Consider the following 18,716-nt stretch of genomic DNA (forward strand, 5'->3'; position numbering starts at 1 on the left):
GGAGTACAACCCAAATCCGTTCTTTTGGCTTCATTGTGAACTCTTCAGTGATGTTTCCCTGGTCTGCAGTGTCCTGGCTTTGCTACAGAGGCGATGTGGTGGGGGAGGGGCTCTCCTTGGCAGGGAGAGCTGACCTCTCCTGGCATTGTCCAGGTGGCTGGGCTGGAAGCCTTCTCATCCTTGGAGATCATATCTGTAGATTCAACTGACTGTGGGCTGAAATATTTGAAAACCAAAGTCTTACCTGTACTGAGTATATATGTGGGTATTTTCCTTGTCCTTATTCCCTAAACAATAAGGTACAACTATAGTCCTATAGTGCTGGCAAAATGTCAGGTGCTATAAGCAATCTAGAGATAATTTAAGCTATATAAGGGTGTGAGCAGGTTCCCCATGTAAGTACGGTAGCTGTTATGTAGAAGGGACTTGGAGAAGCATCTTGGAGGATTTGTTGAGTGAATGAATAAATGAATAAAGTTCCAAAGAGAAGCCATGGATGAGTGTGTCTCTTTGCGAATAGTCTAGCCTGATAGATATGGCTCCCTGGGAGAGATAAGGGATGACATGTAACAGATGACTCGTGAAGGCAGACACAGAAAGGGCTTGATTGGGTGCTCTAATCTCTGACCTTGTTGTATGGAGAAAAAAATGGAGAAATCCCATTTGGGGAGGTCAAATTGGGAGTCTTTATTAATAAAGGCCAGTGATGACTGCATGGTGGACTCCTCTCGCAAAGACCAGTAGCCAGCAAATACACTTAACACTGTTAATAAACTGAGCCATGAAGGCCAGAGAGGAGAGAAAGAACAAAAACATATCAACAAACCAATTAGTTCCAATGGAGAGCTGGAGTGGGAAGCCATGGTGACTGGAGAAGAGCCAGGAGCCAGGACAGGAACGCAGGGACACATGGCATGGCTTAATGGCATCTGAGCTGGTCCAAATAGTGTGAGGGGCAGGGGGCAGGGTCACAGGAAACTCGGGTCCCTTGCACAGGACTGACAGGTTGAGTAACCTATTATCCAAGTCCCCACCCCTGCCTCCAGGGATTTTGGCATGCCCACCACCTGAAGACAAGATGCCAGACCCTACCATCCACCATGTGGCCAAGATGGTGCCGGTCAGACCCGGTCTCCTCACTTCAACCTAAGAAACCTACTTGGAGTATAAAAATCTGACTGCCAGATAAACAACAAAGATCTCCCACCTGTCCTTTGAATAAGGAAGCACTAGCAAAAGGCAAAGATGTCACAGCCCTCCATTCGCTGCTACAAAGAGTTGTTCCTTTTCATGAGATCATTCCCATGCACCTTGGGTTTTCCTTCATGATACAAGATTCAGCCAGGTCATGTCCCCTTTGGGGGTTAAAAAAGACCATCACAGAGGCTTGTTTCCCCCTTCGTGACCTCTTTTGGTTAGAGTCTTCTAGACAGACCTGGTTTTGACACCTCTTATTTGTCCCCAAAACTTATCCTTTATGTGCATGGTTAACAGAAAGTTGTGTGTGCACAGTGCTATCACTTCCAGACCCAGACCTGGTGAACTGTAAACAGGAAGCTCTGTATCGATGTAAGGAATTTTGCCATGGCCTCGCTAGGAGGGAGAGTTTGGGTCTTTGGGTAGCATAGTTGGCTCCAATATAGTATCTCTCTTGTGTCCACAAGACAATCATTAGGTATGAATTCCCATAGCAAGACTGCCTGTTGAGATACATTGACTGGAAACCATCTTTCTGGGAAGGGTTTGGGTATCATGGAAGGGGTTATACTGGGTTCTGAGATTGCTGCCCTAGTTGGTGGGAGCTATGACATCTGAAAGGGCCAGCTGGTTATTTATTCTGTGATTCATTCAACAACATTTATTCATTCATTCATTTTGCTCCTTCATTTTTAGACACAACAAAGCAAGATTGTCTTTATTCATGTATGACATGATTATTTCCATAGAAGTTCCCAAGTAGATTAAAACAAAACAAAGAGCCTCAAAATAACAACTGAAAAAATGAGATTAGAGCTCTCAAAATAAAGGCCAATATTCAACATTTCAGTTCACTTCTATACTGTGCAACAAGCAACTGAACATGATCCAAAACATTAAATATGCATGTGCCAAATTGAACAACATTTTCTAAGACCCTGGCAGAGGAAAAAATAAAAAACCTCAAAATGTTCCTAAGAGAAATTAAAGTAGACCTAAACAAACAGAAGCAAATGTGATTTTCATGGATTGGAAGACTCGAGTTTGTGAAAATGTCGATTGCCTTGAATCAATTAGCATCAATTAGCTATATAAGAGGTTGCATTTATTGAGCCTTTGCACTAGGCACCATTCTAAGCAAGAGGTGGGGGAGGTTAATTGTGTCTAGGAGAGGGTGTTCCTGAGGTTGAGCCATGTGACATGGAGAGGCAGGGTGGTCTGGAAAAGTATCTTGGAGTCACATGTTAGCAAAGAGTGGAATCAGAAGTCAGATTAAGAACAGGGAGAGCAACATTTCTGCCTCAGGACGGCTAGTGTGGAGACTGTACAATCTTTCTCAAAAGGGGAGAGTGTTGGTTGGGATCCATTCCATTGCTCCCCATACCAAGCCTGTGCTGAACACCCATATTGTGTTGTGTTTTCTCTTCTACAGACGACTTTGCAGAGGAGGAGGAGGTGCAGTCCTTCGGTTACAAGAGGTTCGGTGAGTTCTAGCAAAGTTCCGTTCCTTCTCTTTGCTCAGTCAATGCAGTAATGTCCCTCAGAGATGATCAGAAGCGAGACTGCTGGCGCGTCAATGTACACACTTACACATGAGCGTTTGTGGCCTCGAGATCCAGCTTTGGTTGGAGGTTGAGCTTCCATATAAGTGGCGGGCCATTGATTACAACCCAGCGACAGTGGGGTGAGCTGGGGAAGAGGTGCAGTGTTAACAGGTCTGCTGAAGACAGCTCGTGAACCTACATAGCAGAAAAAGGGAAATTGATGGTGAGACAGAAGGATTTCTCTGTTGGGTATTGAGAAACCATTTTTCCCTCTGTGGCTCAGGCTTGTGTTTATAGCTTAGTAGTCGTGGATGGGTGGGAGGAAGACTTCTTCCAGGAACCCAGTTTCACAAGTGCCTTGTGATAGGTTGAATGACGATCCCCAGAGACCCTTATCCTGATCCCTAGAACCTGCATGCTACCTTACATGGTAAAAAGTGTCTGTGGTTTCATTTTTTAAATGTGATATGTTCAATATATATTGCCACCAGAACAATTTACCCACAAATACTGTAACTTAAACAATATTTTTTTGTTTTTATAATCCCATAGTTGTGTAGGTCAGAAGTCCCAGTATGGCATCAATCCAAGTAGTCTGGCTAAACTCTTCAGTGCCCAATAGCAAGGAATTGGCAGTGTTGTGTTCTTCTGGAGGTACTGGGTATATATGCAGTTGTCTATACTTTCAGGCTCACCCAGATTGCTGGTCAGATTTAGTTCCTTAAGTTGTAGGATGGAAAGATCTTGCTGGTTCTAAAGGACTTTTTTTTGCAGAGGTGATGAAGTTGAAGAGCTTAAGATGGAGAAATTATGAAATTAAAAAAAATTAAAAAATAAGAAAAGGGAGGGATAGGAGATCTGGTTGCAGAGAGAAGGTGACAAGATGGTAGAATGGGGCTCACAGTAATATCTTGTGCAGGTGGAGGAGAGACCCTTCAGTCAGGAATGCTGATGGCTCCTGAAAGCTGTAAGAGACATCAAACAGGGATTATTCCTACAATAGCACACACAACACTTTTATTTCCACTAAGTGAGGTTAATTTCAGTCTTCTGCCTTCCAGAACTATAAGAAAAACTATCTTCTTAGTTACAGCAGCCACCAGGAACTATACCTACTGCTTCACCTCCAGGGTGGCTCCACATAGTAGTCTTCTCTGCTTTGACCTGCTTTGCAGGCTCTTCAATTTAGCTGTAAAATGCTAGTAAATGCTGCAGTTTCAAAGAAAATTCAAGAGAATGGAGGTTGAGTCTTGGTGAGAAAAAATGGGGAAGAAAAGAAGAGAAAAGTTTGTGTGTGCTGTCTGTCTGTCTGTCTGTCTGTCTGTCTGTGTGTCTGTGTGAGAGATAGATGGAGAAAGAATATGAATGAGAGTAAATCTATTTTTTTTGTTGCTTAAAAAATAATCCTGGCTGGACTTTGATTAAAGTTAACAACCCCCAGCTGCTCTGGCTCCCTTGTTGTTTTAGTATTTTTCCTTCTGGAAACACACGTCTACATTTCTTTCTGGGAAAAGAAATAGGGCTTTAATATGGGAATGCGGTGGCACCAGGCCCATAGCTTTTCCATTCATGCCCCGACAGAGCAGTCGGCCCATCCTTTCTCCCACTGCCCTACGTATTCTTGTTCTTTACATTATCAAGCATTTCTGGATTGGTACCCTGTGCTGTTCTAATTTCCTCTGGAGGATTCACTGAAGGGTAGCAGGAGTGTACATGAAACCAGGAATTACAAAGGAAAACAAACCAGAAAGTATTAAAAGGCAGAAACTGTGAGGAAATTTGAACCTTGCAAAATAAATGTTGAAAGGTCTCTCTATATATTTTGGAAATCAGTAGAAAGACAGAGAATGAACAGAAAACATTTCTTTAAAAAGGGTGAGTTTAAGAATATTTTTAATATAGAACATTATACTAGCTATACGAGTGGGGATTTGGTAAAAAAAAATCTAGTATATTAAACAAGGGTTATTAATTTAAGGGATGAAATTATACATGGGAATTGCCAACAAATGACTCAGAGGAGACATAATAGCTTACAAATATCATAAGAGCATAAGCGGGCAGGAAGAGAGTGATACCATGCACTACAAATACAGAGCTAGAGGTATGGTTCAACGGTAGAGCACCAGCTGACCGGTCAAGCCAAGTGAATGCAAAGCCCTGTGTCCCAACCCTAATTTCAAATAAAAAAGTTAAACACAACAATGAAAAAGCAACCCAAGGCAGTACAAATAAACAAGAGGGCTGAAATTCAAATGGGAAGCCTTGAAGAAGGCTATGAAGATGTTGGGAATTCTTGGGTTCCCCATAAAGTGGTGAATATTCTGCACTGGGTAATAGAGTTTCTTGGAAGAAACAGATATGAGTTAAGTTAGCCATTCTAGATACAGGAAGTAAGGTCTAGAGAGATTAAATTCTTGCTTAAGTGAGGTAGCTGAGCATGGGTTCAAAGATCCTGGGTCTTCTAACTCTCAGATTAGTGTCATTTGGGGGAAAGGGCCTCACAGTGGGTTGAAGTGACTTCTTCTGTGTCAGGGAGGGGTACCCTAAAGTGAGCAGGGCACCCGTCTGGCCCCACTAGATGGATCTTGCACTTCTTTATAGTATCTAGGACAGGCTTTTGAGAAGAGAAATCGGTTTTAAGCCCATTGTCTCATGTATGGCTGAATATTAGCCATTAAAGAAAGACTCAATCCCTTGCACACAGCAAGTCAGTAGGTGTCTGCAGATAGCGTGGTCCACTGAGCCCGGTCCCTAATTACTCTTGTGATGCAAACCCAGTTACTTAATCTGTACCTCAGATGCTGTATTTGCCTGATGAGCAAAGTGACACCTACTAAGCTAGATAAGTCTACCTCCCAGGGCTGTGCCGTGTGCACAAGTGCTTCAAAGGTACTGCATGTGAAAAGAGAAGGCTGAGCCAAGGCACCAGTTGCTCATGCTTGTAATCCTAGCTCTTGGGAAGCTGAGATCTGGGGAGTTTGGTTCAAACCCAGTCCAGGCAGGAAAGTTCATGAGGCTCTTACCTCCAATTAACCACCAAAAGCCAGAAGTGGAGCTGTGACTAGTGGTAGAGCATGAGCATTGTGTGAAAAAGTTAAGGTAGAATGCCCAGTCCTAGAGTTCAAGACTCAGTACCAGCATCAATCAATCAGACAAGCTGAATTATCCTTCCCCTCTCCTGAAATTAGTGTGGTTAGCACTGTAAGCATTTTGGTGTACCTATAGAAGAATATCAAAGTATGAATAAAGACTTGAAACTTCATTCCTAAAATGAGGGAAAGGTGTGATTTACCTCTGAACCTGGCCCAGAGTGGTGGCTTTTATTTTTGCCAAAGTAAACTGGGTAGCAAAGGTTTATTGTCTGATTTTAGGTATGTTTTATAAATAAGCACAACTTGAATTTAGCCTACAGATGAGCCAGGGGTTAATTATTCTCAGGACAAACGGGCATTGTTTTAGCAAATCATTACTGGGTGGGCTTGTTTCATATATAGTTGATCAGAAGTATTTGCTATATAAAGTCAAGATTGTTTACATCAAACCACTGTGCTTTTTCAAATTCTGTGCAGTGTTAGAATAAAGAGTCAACATTTTTCTCTTCTCCACTGATCAAGCCCAGTAGGACATTAATTTAGTACAATCATCCCTTGTTTGTTCAGAGACTCATTATTGCATTTTTGTTCTTAACCAGCTTTGTTATTTTTCTTTTAGTTTTTCCATATGTCAGAGTTGCCATCCCCATCCCCAAAGTTCTGGGTAGGCTTCTGGAAATGAGCCACCCTCTGACAGTTTTGCCACTCATTTGTTTCTGTAATAAAAGCTTCCATGAAGAGGACCTTGAAGGGTTAATTAAGTGAGCATTTTTAAGCTTCAATCAGACTTTTTGGGTCAGGATTTCTTGGCCTCAATCTGCTGAGTTAATTGAGGTGTAACTATGGTTACAATTTGGCAGAATTTCCTTCCTGGGACATGAAGCACACAGTCTACATATATGTAGCCCAGGCTGGACTTGAATTCAAGAGCCTCCTGAGACTGCCTATAGAGTATTGGAGATCAGAGATATGCACTACTCTTCCTTCCTTCCTAGAATAATGATATATACTACAATACCATTTTTTTCCTTTTTTGGTAGTACTGGGGTTTGAATTTGGGCCATTATGCTTGCTAGGCAAGTACTCTACCACTTGAGACACACCCCAGGCCTTTTTTCTTTAGTTATTTTTCAGACAGGATCTCATGTTGACAGCCAGGCAGGCCTTGACTGACACACTCCTATGTACACCTTCCTCATAGCTTGGATGAGAAGCATATACCATCATACCCACCTATTAGTTAAGATGAGAGAGGGATAATCTTTGCTCCAAGGTTGGCCTTGAGTCATGATCTTTCCAGTCTCTGCCTTCCAAAGTAGCTGGGAAACAGGCATGAGCCACTAAAACCTGTCTTACAATGATGCCTTTCTACTTTTCTCCAGCTTACTACTTTCTATGATGATGGTGATGATGATCATGAGGATCATGAGGATCATGATGAGGAGGAGGAGGAGGTTAGGTATTGGTGTCTCACACCTGTAATTCTACCTCTTGCAAAAGCTGAGACCTAGGAGATGGAGATTTGAAGCCAACTTGGGCAGGAAAGTCCTTGAGACTCTTATCTTCAATTAACCAATAAAAACAGCTGGGCTGCAGGGTTAACTAAAGTGATAGAATGCTAACTGTGAACAAGTAAGCCACATAAGAGTTGGAGGCCCTGAGTTCAAACCCTGGAACCACCCACACCCTGTCCCTTCCCCTTTTCCCCTCTCCCCACCCTAAATCATATAGGCTCTGGGATCCCTCCATCATGCTTAACAGCAAGGCCGACTTCTCAGCACCCCAGATGTCCCAGGTGCACTCTTCTGGAGTCCACATGGCTTCTGTTGGCGTTGGGGGTCTCTAGAGGAACTTGGCTCCATTGATTGGTTGCAGTGGGTTCTTCTGTGTTGTTTTTGGATTGTAGCCTGCTATAATAATAGATATCCATGTTGCAATGATGGAGGGACACGAGAGACAAGGTCTGGCTTGTACAAACTCTTGGGTGGATTTAAGCACTCACAGTGTGCAAGTATGGGTGACTGGGAACATTTGTTATTTGCATTTGACAGTCACAACTTGGATAGACCTGCTTCCTTGGGGAGAGGTATAATTAATGGCTAAGAGAAGAGGCTATCTAACATGGCAAACTGTGACACAGTAAAAGGAAGAGTCCTCTATGGAGAAGAACTCAAGTGTTCAGTAAAAACTAAGTGGAAGAGTTGTAGAGGAACTTCTGAAAAGTTACTTAGAGATAATATCCCAGCCCAGGGGAGATGTCTTATATCCCTGGGGAGATATAATCCCAGGGGGGATATAATCAGATGTCTTTTCTATTCCGGACAGTAAGTATACTCTTTGAAGCATGTCCATGAATAGTTTTGTTTACCCATAATTTTATGGGTCTTATAGCTGGAGATGAAGTGAACCTGGCTTTTTTTGGTAATGGGGTTTGAACTCTGGGCCGTAGGCTTGCTAGGTAGGTGTTCTTACCACTGAGTTATGCCAAACCTGGCTTTTTGTTTTCCTTGAAAAAAATTAAATTAATAAATAAGTCATATTTACATATTGCATAACTATGTGTGCATACATGTATGTATATATACATGGGATATCTAATGTGATATATCCGTCTATAACACAAGCATGAGATACATGTATATATAATATATATATATATGTTATGTGACCCTCTGCCTCAACCTCCCTTCATAGCTAGGAATACAGATGTGCGCCACCACATTCTGCTTAGCAAGAATATTTTGCTACTAGAATACTGTTGTTATACTAATATAGTATTTATAGTATAGTATTTATAATACAATGTAATTATAATGGGGTTTCTAACTTAGGATCTTACTCTTGGCAGGCACTCTACTGCTTGAGCCATGTCCCCAGCGCTTTTTGCTTTATTTTTTTGAATAAAGTCTTAATGTTTTTTGCCCAGCTGGCCTGGACCATACTCCCTCTATTAATGCCTCCTGTGTAGCTGGGCTGACAGGCATGTACCTTCATGCCCAGCTTATCGGTTAAGATGAGATCTTACTCACTTTTTGCCCAGATTGACCTGGAACTGTGATTCTCTTGATCTATGCTCCTGAGTAGTTGCTATTATAGGTATGAGTCACTGTACCTAGCTACAAGAATATTTGGACAGCTTGAGCCACACAGCACAAGGCCTGGTTGACACAGCCTTGAGAAATACGTACTAAATAGAGCTCAACCCTATTCCTGAACCACTTCACCTTATTCTTCACTGGCATTTTCCCGGGCTTTCCATCCTCCAGATGCATTAACATATGAAACTCTAGTTAAATCATTGAGCTGAATTTGGCCAAGAAATATAAAGAAATTCAATGTCTGGAAACATACAACACTGTTTAGGCTTCTGGAAAACTCAGAGCACATATATACTTAGCTGTAGAGCTAGAAGAGAAGGATCTATCCTGAGATACCCAAGTGTGTATCTCTGCACCTTTAGTGCAGAAAGTTGTGTGTGCATATGTGTATACATGTGTGCATGTGTGTGTGCATATGTGTGGTAGGGTGCTGGTGACCAAATCCTGGCCCTTGGGACTACTAAGCAGGCACTCAACCACTGAGCCTCACTAAGAGTTCGCTAAGAGGATGTGAACCATCTTTGGGAATCTGTTCCCAATGAACCTTGAGTCTCCCCATCTGGTTGTCTGTCTTTCCTCTCCTGGAACTCTTCCCAAAGGCCTGACTTCCCTCTCTGGACTTGGGGAAGGGACTGCTAAGAGGCCATTTGCCCCCCCCCCCCGCCCCCATTAGCCAGGGGGACTGCAGGCATCCCCCTAGACTGACTGACACCAGTGGCGTGTAGCTGTGGTGAGGAGAATGCCAGGAATTTCCATCATTTCCTGTGGGGAGCAGTTAAATGGGCCCAGCGGGGGGCTGCCCTGTCAGCAGCACCTTTTGCAAACATCTCTAAGGGGAAAGGGGATGACAGGAGGCAGAGGACTGACCCTTCCAGATAAGTGGAGGGCCAGGGGGACACAGTTTGCCTGGACACCCTTTGAAGGGTTCCTTTGAAATGTTCAAAGCCATCTGCATCACTTACTGGGAGGGTTTTATTTATGGGCTTTTGCAACTCCTAATGGAGCTGGTATTTCTGATTTTAGAAGAATTTGGTGTCAGATGGCATGTGGAGACATCCACTCTAAAGAGGGTCTGAGACTTGCCTTGGAGGGGATTTGCGGAATAGCTCATCTGGCTCTCCTAACCCTCTGCTCTAGTTAGGCAGGTGGGAGCCCCACACCCTGAGAAGGAGCATTCACTGGGACTACCACTTTCTTTTAAAGAACCTAAGGAGATCTGCTCATTTTAATTTGCATCGGTGATAGTCACTCACTTTGCTCACCATGTGTACCCAGATTTCCCTTCTGTTCAAACCCTTCCTAACTAGTTTTTCTCTCATCACTATATTTCCATGTGATTTTAATTTTAATTTGTTTTTTACTATTTTATTAGTTGTTGTTTTTTGTGTGTGCCAGTAGTGAGACTTGAACTCAGGACCTTGAAATGCTCTCATTTGGGCATTTTTACTCATAGTTGGCGCTCTCCCGCTTGAACCATGGCTCCCCTTCTGGGTTTTTTTTTCTGATTATTTTGAGATAAGAGTCTTGGATTTGTCTGTCCTGGCTGGCTTCAAGCCTGGCTTCTAATCAAAATCATTAGATCTCAGTCTGCTGAGTAGCTAGGATTATAGGTAGAAGCCATCAGCTTCTGCTTTATTTTATTACCATTTTCATGTTAAGAAACTATTCCACATTGTTTCTTGCATATCTCTAGGCAGCTTCCCATTCAGTCAGTCACCTAAATACTTTGAGGTGGAATTATCTGAGGAAGGAAGCTGAAGCCCAGAGGGTGAGCAGCATGCCTAACATTTCTTGTTGTTGTTGTGTGACAACACTGGAGCTTGCTTAGCTTTTAATTTTGCTCGATGATGGCCATCTACCTACCACTTGAGCCACAGCTCCACTTCTAGCTCTTTGCTGGTTAATTGGAGAGAACAGTCTCATGGATTTTCCTGCCTGGGCTGGCTTTGAACTGTGATCCTCAAATCTCAGTCTCCTAAGTAGCCAGGATTATAGGCATGAACCACTGGTACCTAGCTCCTGGCTAACATTTTGAGTTAAACCTGATTTCAAGGGGCTGTAGGTGAGGCTCGGTGGTGAAGGGTGAACTTGGCGTGAGTGAGGCCCCTAGGTTCAGCCTCTAGTACCCCAAACTCAAACTTGAATTCAGACCCTCAAGGGTCTCCTTACACTCTCCTGTGGACTGAGAGGCATGCAGACGTGTGTCATCTCAGAGCACTCCAAGATGTTGAGGGGACACAAATGGTCCTCACTGGGTGCAGAATAAATCAGCCAGTAGTGTACACATGCTCTAGTATTTCATAACACGTGTAGTAATGAGCCTGGAATTTTCCACACCCCTTCCCCAATCCTTTCTGGTTTTCATTCACTTTTGAATCCTGATGAGAATGAGGGAGGGAGAAAAGAAGGAATAATTTGTTTTCCCAACAATTGAGTTGAAGCTGAATGTGTTTTTTTTTTTTTTTGGAAAATTTAAAGGCAATAAATAAATCTACTCAGCCATTTTTTTTTTTCCTGTGAAGACAGCGTGAAGATATTAAGTGGTGTCCAATGTTTGCTCATTGGGGGTAGGGTGGGAAAAGTCCTAGGCCTTTTGGTAGCAACTCCTAGCAACTTAAAACAGATGCACTCTGAAACTTTTCCTTAAAAGATGTGAGTGGTTCACTGGGCGGCCCCCTGGGAAGGGAAAGCTGCTTGAGACTCATGGATTTTCTCCCTAAGAGAAGCTTTGAATTAGTGTCTTTCTCTCTCCTTCCCTCGGGTGCCTGCCATGCTCAACTGTAGTACAGTGGGTGGCCAGGAAATGAGGCTTTAGCGCAGATGGTCCTACTTCACATGCTGGCCTTGCCCCTTACCAGCAAGTCATCTGACCTCCCTCAGCCTTGCTTTGCTCATCTGTGAATTGAGAATGGTAAGCATACCTTCTTTGCTCAGTGTAGCAATGATGCATAGGAGGGGCCAGGTACTTCCCAGCTCTTTCATAGACTGACTAATATTAAACCTTTGTTCTCAACCTTCAGCCTCTCTTCTCCTTTCTGGTCAGCCAGTCCCCAAACATCCCTTGTTTGGTAAAGCTCCAGCTCTGGCCTGCTTCCTTCCCATTTTGTTCCCTCTCTCCATCAAAATTCTACTGCCTACATCTCATTGTTGCAACGGGTCAACCTGTATCCACATTGCAATAATGAGATGTAGAAAACACGATGTTGAAAAATAAACTTTACAATTTAGGTGGGGTAAGGGGTGGGTGTAGTTGTGGGAGGGAAGGGATGGTAGGGGAAAAACAAAGGAGTAGGCAACAATGCTGGATAAGAAATGTACTCATTACCTTGCTCATGTAACTATAACCCCTCTCTACAGTATTTTCACAATAAAAAGCTTATTAACAAAAAGAAAAAAAATCCTACCGTCCCCCATATCTATTCTCCAAACTGCACCATGACCATTCCTTGACCAGGGACTCTTAAAGGAGTCTGTGGGCACCAGCAAAGAATGCATTTTAGGGAAAACTGTGTACTCTAGGTAGAGTAGGAGTGACTGAGTAGTGGCACAACACCTGTCCCAGAGACTCGACGTGCAGCTGCCAGGCTGCCTGCATTCTGGGTCCGGCTTTGCCACTTCCCAGTGAGACGGCCTTGGGCTGTCAGCCTCCTGACAGGTACAGGTGCCTGAGTGGGTCATACGCACTGCCTTGCACCTGGGCCACTGTAGATGATCACAGGTGGCCCGAAGCAGTACCAGGTGGGTGAAAAAGATAGTCTTGGAGCAAGGAGACTCTTCTGGGAGGACCTCAGTAGGCTGGTCTTCACTCCGTCTCATTACCACTCTGTCCTTTCCTGGTAGTTATAGACACAGTTAAGGGTTCTGGCTGGCCTGGGCTCTCATGGACAAGAATGTGTGGTGGAGGATTAAAATCTTCCTCCAGCTACTATTACTTATAACTTACTAATATCCTTTTTGTTGTTGTTGTTGCTAGTACTGGGGCTTGAACTCGGGGCCTGGGATCTGTTCTTGAGCTTTTATTTTGGTCAAGACTGGCACTTTACCACTTGAACCACAGCTAGGATCACAGGCGTGAGCCAGTAGCACCTAGTTTCTAATATCCTTTATAGATGACATGACCAGTGTACTTAAAATTTAATGTTGATATTATACAATGATAGTTATTATACAACATTTAATTATAATCTGATACATTATACATTATTGTTCTGCTTCTAAAATCGTACACAACATTTAACAACTTACTTTATTCAGAAAATAATAACAAGTTTGCTTTTTAAATTGTTAGTAAGGGGGCTGGGAAGTTGGCTCAGTGGTAGAGTGCTTGCCTCACATGCATGAGGCCCTGGGTTCGATTCCTTAGCACCACATAAACAGAAAAAGCTGGAAGTGGCGCTTTGGCTCAAGTGGTAGAGTGCTAGCCTTGAGCTGAAGAGCTGAGGGACAGTGCCCATGCCTAGAGTTCAGGCCCCACAACTGACCCCCCACCAAATATATATATGTATATATATATTGTTGGTAAGTTTTGTGGTAACTGGAGCCTCAAGGTGTTGAACTCTCTGTTGAGTTCTTAGTTTATTATTTTTTTTAAAGAGAAAAATTCAAAAACAAGAAACCAGGCTGAGCATGGTAGTTCAATCCTGTAATACTAGTTACTTGGGAGGCCAAGTTGGAAAGGGATGGTGTTCCCATAGTTTGAGGCCATCTCATGTAAAAAGAAATTTGCAAGACTCCATCTCAGCTAACAGCTGATGGCATGCATCTATTATCCCAGCAATGGGATATATAGTATGGCTGGGAATATGGTTACACACCTGTCATCCCCAGTGACATGGGGAAGACAAGCAGGAGGATCGCAGCCCAGGCCAGCCCGGGCATAAAGCAAGATCCTACCTCAAAAATAACCAAGAGGAGTGATTCAAATGGTCAAGCGCATGCTTGCCAAGTGTGAAGCACTAAGTTCAAACCCTAGTACTACAAAGAAAAAAAAAGAAACTAGTATGTTAGAGAAGTTAATGAATGAAAGTTGTTTGTTTTGTGGAACTTAATATTCCCTGTAGTGTTAAGCATACATCTTTTTTTTTTTTTAAAGAGGAACAGAGAATGAGAAAAAACCCACATGCTAGTGACTATAACTCTTGCCACATGAAGTGTTGTGAAATTGGTCTATTCTGAGTCACCACTACAAACACTTTCTACTTCTTCCAGTATTTCATTTTTCTTCTTTTTCTGGATTTTTGAATACTGACATTTGGCTGTGATTGCAAACTTCTCATTTTATATACTTGAGTAGTTTATTTCCTTATTGGCAGTCCTGGGACTTGAACTTAGAGCCTGGAAGCTGTCCCTACCTTTTTTTTTTTTTTTCTCCTCCAGGCCAGCACTCTATCACTTGAGCCACACCTCCCACTTGCAGGCTTTTGATGGTTAATTGGAGACAAGAGTCTATAGGGTTTGTCTATCTGGGCTGGCATTGAACTGTGATCCTCAGATCTCAGCTTCCTGAGTAGGATTGCATGTGTGATCTACTGGTGCCTAAAGGAGTAATTTTTTATTTGTTTTTTAATGAATGTGAATGTTTTCACATACAGAACAGCTTCTTTCACATACTACAGAAGATAGGGGGGATTTAGACTTGTCAGCCAAACAGGAGAATGGAATTCAGAAATTTGCAAACGTTTTGGCCAAAATGCATGCTGTGCTCTTATTCCTAATGCCTGCCCTTGCCCTGGTGAGCTCTAATATCTGAAGTAACCTTTCCAACATGTCCTTCTAAGATGATTACTGGTATTTTATTTATTTTTATCTACTTTGGGGGGGGAGTGAGAGTTTGGGGGATAGAATTTAGGGCCTTACACATGCTAATATAAGCATGCACTTATACTCTCAACCATGTAACCGCATTTATGACACCTCTTCCAACAGTTCCCCCAAAATGTCTTAAGTATATAAGAACACAGAACTGGAAGCTGCCATTTTGTGCTGGAAATGACAGGAAATAAGGCGTTGGATATGCACATAGAAATCCTCAGGTGTAACTGGAAGGACAGGGGTCCACGGGGATCTTTCAGCTTGGGGAAGGAAGGGCCTGGTGTATGAATGAGAATGGAGAGAAAGATCCAGCCTCTAGCAATGGCTCTTTCTTGGGAAACTTATGTACCTCATAAGATTTGAAATGAAAGCAAGCAGGACTCCTGGGGAAAATGTCACTCTCAGTCAATGCTGTATGAAAACGATGTGACATTTATTACCCATCCATCATGTACTGGGCATGATGCATAGTGCAGAAGGGAGACAGGGCCTTTTGCCTCTGGGAGTTTGGAGTTTAATGAAAAGCAGACAGATATTTTAAACCATGATTTACATTTGCATAGGGGAAAAATATCAACAACCTTACAAAGTGTTTCCCCCTCTCACCTGCAGATTTTCAGAAGGCATAAATAGGAGACATCACTGTCCACATGGGATCACCTCTTCTTTCTGTCTCTACTGAATTCTTTCTTTCTCTCTCTCTCTCTGTGTGTGTGTGTGTGTGTGTGTGTGTGTGTGTGTGTGTGTGTGTGTGTGTGTGTGTGTGTGTGTGTGTGTGTGTGTGTGTGTGTGTGTGTGTGTGTGTGTGTGTGTGTGTGTGTATGCACCTGTGTGTGCCAGAATAGGGGCTTGAACTCAGGTGCTTACACTCTTGCTTAGCTTTTTAACTCAAGGCTGGTGCTCTACCAATTGAACTATTCCTCCAGTTCCAGCTCTTTATGTTGGCCATGGGGCTTGAACTCAAGGCCTGAGCCTTGTCTCTGAGTTCTTTTTCCCAAGGCTAGTGCTCAACCCCATGGAGCCACAGCACCACTTCCTGTTTTCTGATGGTTAATTGGAAATAAGAGTCTCAGAGTCCTTCCTACTGGTGCTGGCTTTAAACCCTAATCCTCAGATCTCAGCCTAAGTGCTAAGATTAAGGCATAAGCCACCAGCACCTTGCAGTTACAACTTTTTTCTGGTTAATTGGAGATAAGAGTCCCTTGGATTTTTCTGCCTGATTTAGGTTCAAACCTGGCTCCAAATCAAGATCTTTAGATCTCAGCCAGGATTACAGGCATGAGCCACTGGTGCCCATCTTCTGTTTTGACTGTTGTTATAGCTTCGCAATTGGTGTCTGAGTAAGTTTGGGGCTTCTCTTTATACCTGCCTCTTCCTGTCTATGAAAGTGGAGAGAACATGAAGTCCCTGCCCTTTGTCCCAAGGAAAGAGTTAGGGATGAGTCGTGAGAATCTGTGTAATGCAAGCTGGTGGGAGAAAGCCAGGAGGTCTTTCCCTCTCCGTGTGCAGTGCTGACCAGTGGCCGTAGCCGTAAACTAAGCTGCAGTCATCAGAGTCCACTCTGCTAAATAACAGCAGCCACGATCTTCAACGATTCATGATGGTTTCATCAGATCATGTAGTCAGAGGCCTACAACAGTTCTTCCACTTTTAAAAGACCAAAATGTGCCTCCTACAGACAGTGAAGTCCTGGCTTCCCAGGACCTCCAGCACCTTAAAGAAGTAAATGTTCACCACGATGGCTCAAGTTATCTTGAGTTCAATGGCCAGTACTGTCAAATGAGTGAATGAATGAGCTAAAGTGCTATCCCCTCTATGGAATAACCCAGGAGGTGACCAGGAGACACCAGGAGCCTAAAAGGAAAGGATGGGGGCATGTGGCAAAGTTTTGGAAGGATGTCAGCATGGGATGGGCATGGGGGTAGGGCTGGTGGTTGATGTCTGGGCCATCCTTTAATGTGTGAATATCACTTAATCCTAGGGAGTTTGGGCCCTGCAATGCTTGTCTGTTTTTTTTGTTAAGGATCAGTACTGAAATTGTCAGGAGAACTATGTTGAAGGCATAACATACTTGCCAACAGTCTTTTGTAGAATTTGTGTTATGAGCTGGTGTGTTTAATCTCAAATCTCTGGACATGAGGTTACCGCTAGTGGTCTCTCAATTCAAAACAGAGAACAGACCTGTATTTTGGCATCATCCCCAGGTAACAGGATTTAGCTTGACTGGAGAATTCAAGACAGATAAATTCCTGAATTCTGTTCCATTGGGAAGGAAAGTTCTTCCCCTGAATAGCCAATGCTTTTCCAACTGATGCATGAAATGAAACTTGGGGTGAGAGTGGAGTTTCAAAAGGTGAGGTGAAGTCTACAAAACCTTGGACATAAAACAAAGAATTCTGCTCTTTCTCAGGGCTTCCCAAGTGACCTTAGGAGAAGAAATTTTAAAAAAAGGTATTACACAGCTAGGACTTTATTCTTTGACAACTTTAGCCAGAAAAAAAAAATAATTCTCCTGTTTATTGATGCTATGTACTTGAGCTTACAGCTTCCTCAACATGGCCAAGTCTCCTCTTTGTCTTGATGAGTTCTTAAGTAAAGAATTCCACAGGCTAATCAATCATTGATCGATCACCCCTCGTCACTTGCTCATTTTCAAGGAAGAACCACAGGGCAGTTCCCCTGGGAAGTCCTGAGAGGTCATTATGGTTTACTGAAAAACAGGATAATGAGGAGAGACACAACACTCTCAAACTCTTACGTGTGTTGAACACATGTGCTATATTGAATTTCCAGAGAGATGTTGGGGTTGATCTTATGAAGGGTGGGCATTCCAACATGAAGAATTACACTTACTGCCCTAGGTATGCAGAGAGAGAGATTTGAGGATCTTCTGATTTTCTTAGATACCTCAGTCAGTCAGTCTACCTGACTGATCTCCCCCCACCCCTAATGAAATACATGAAGTTAGGTAACTTTATAGAGAAAAGAGTTATTTGTCTCACAGTTCTGGAGCCAAGTCTCCAATCTGGCTTTTTGCTGGCTAATGGAGAACTTGAGAACTTTTCTGGATTCAAACCTGAGCCTCCTGAACTGGCTTCAAACCTCAGCCTTCTGAGGTTTGGATTATAGGTGTAAGCCACCCGTTCCTGGCTTGGTACCCATCAGATCTTAAGGAGAGTTTTTCTGTCCCTATGTAAGAGCCCTTCTGTCCCACAGGGGTCCAAACCCTTCTGTAGAGTCTGAATAATCTAGTTCTATCCACCAATTGTTTAGACAGCAAGCCAAAGTACTCTGTTCTAGGTGTGGTGGAGGACAGACAGAGAGAAACCTGGAGGAGTCAGCTTCCTCTGGGAGAGAGAAATCTTAAGAACTGGTCAGACAGAGAGCTCATCTGAGGTCTGGGATAACACAGGTGGATGGATCTGTCCAGTGATGGGAGAAACTGCTCTGTGCCATTGTCATTAGCCAGTGGGACTTGTTGATGACTGTAAGTGATGACAGGAACAGCAATGTCCTAGGCCTGGAGACAGCCAGTCTGGATCATTCCCACCAGCCCCTCACTCTACCCTTAGGGCTCCTTTCTTATTGGCATGTCAGCAAGGTCAGGTGAGCAAAGCAAAATTGCTGGAAATTTTGGTCTACACATTTGGGTCTGCTTGAGCATGAGGCAGAATTCAGTAGCAGCTACAGTGCACATTGCTTGCTCAACCCAAAGAACAAAACCATGTCCTTCTGTGAGCCATGTGCCAAAGGGAAACTGGGAAATAATGCAGGATAGAGTTCTGAATCCTCCTAGGGTCCTCCAAGAACATTCTTAAAAATGACTCATCTTAAACAGAAACGGACAAGAGTCAAATAACAGTAGATAGGACACAAACAGATCACTAGTGAATGGAACTGTTCTCTTTATCCAATTTTGTGTTCAAAGTTTTCTCTATCACTCATCACGCTCCTCTTGCCTGATTTTTTTT

At 43.2% G+C, this 18,716-nt stretch overlaps 1 protein-coding gene across 1 annotated transcript in view; it reads left to right on the top strand.

The window, feature by feature from the left end:
- Colec12 (collectin subfamily member 12) overlaps positions 1 to 18,716 on the top strand; it is a 175,237-nt gene that overhangs the window by 14,937 nt on the left and 141,584 nt on the right. Inside the window, exon 2 of the mRNA XM_042675288.1 lies at positions 2,630 to 2,680. Coding sequence (XP_042531222.1) covers positions 2,630 to 2,680 — 51 coding nt within the window. The remainder of the gene's footprint in view (positions 1 to 2,629; positions 2,681 to 18,716) is intronic.

Source organism: Dipodomys spectabilis, unplaced genomic scaffold (genome assembly GCF_019054845.1).
Source record: "Dipodomys spectabilis isolate Male_0828 unplaced genomic scaffold, ASM1905484v1 ptg000024l, whole genome shotgun sequence".
Lineage (NCBI taxonomy): Eukaryota > Metazoa > Chordata > Mammalia > Rodentia > Heteromyidae > Dipodomys > Dipodomys spectabilis.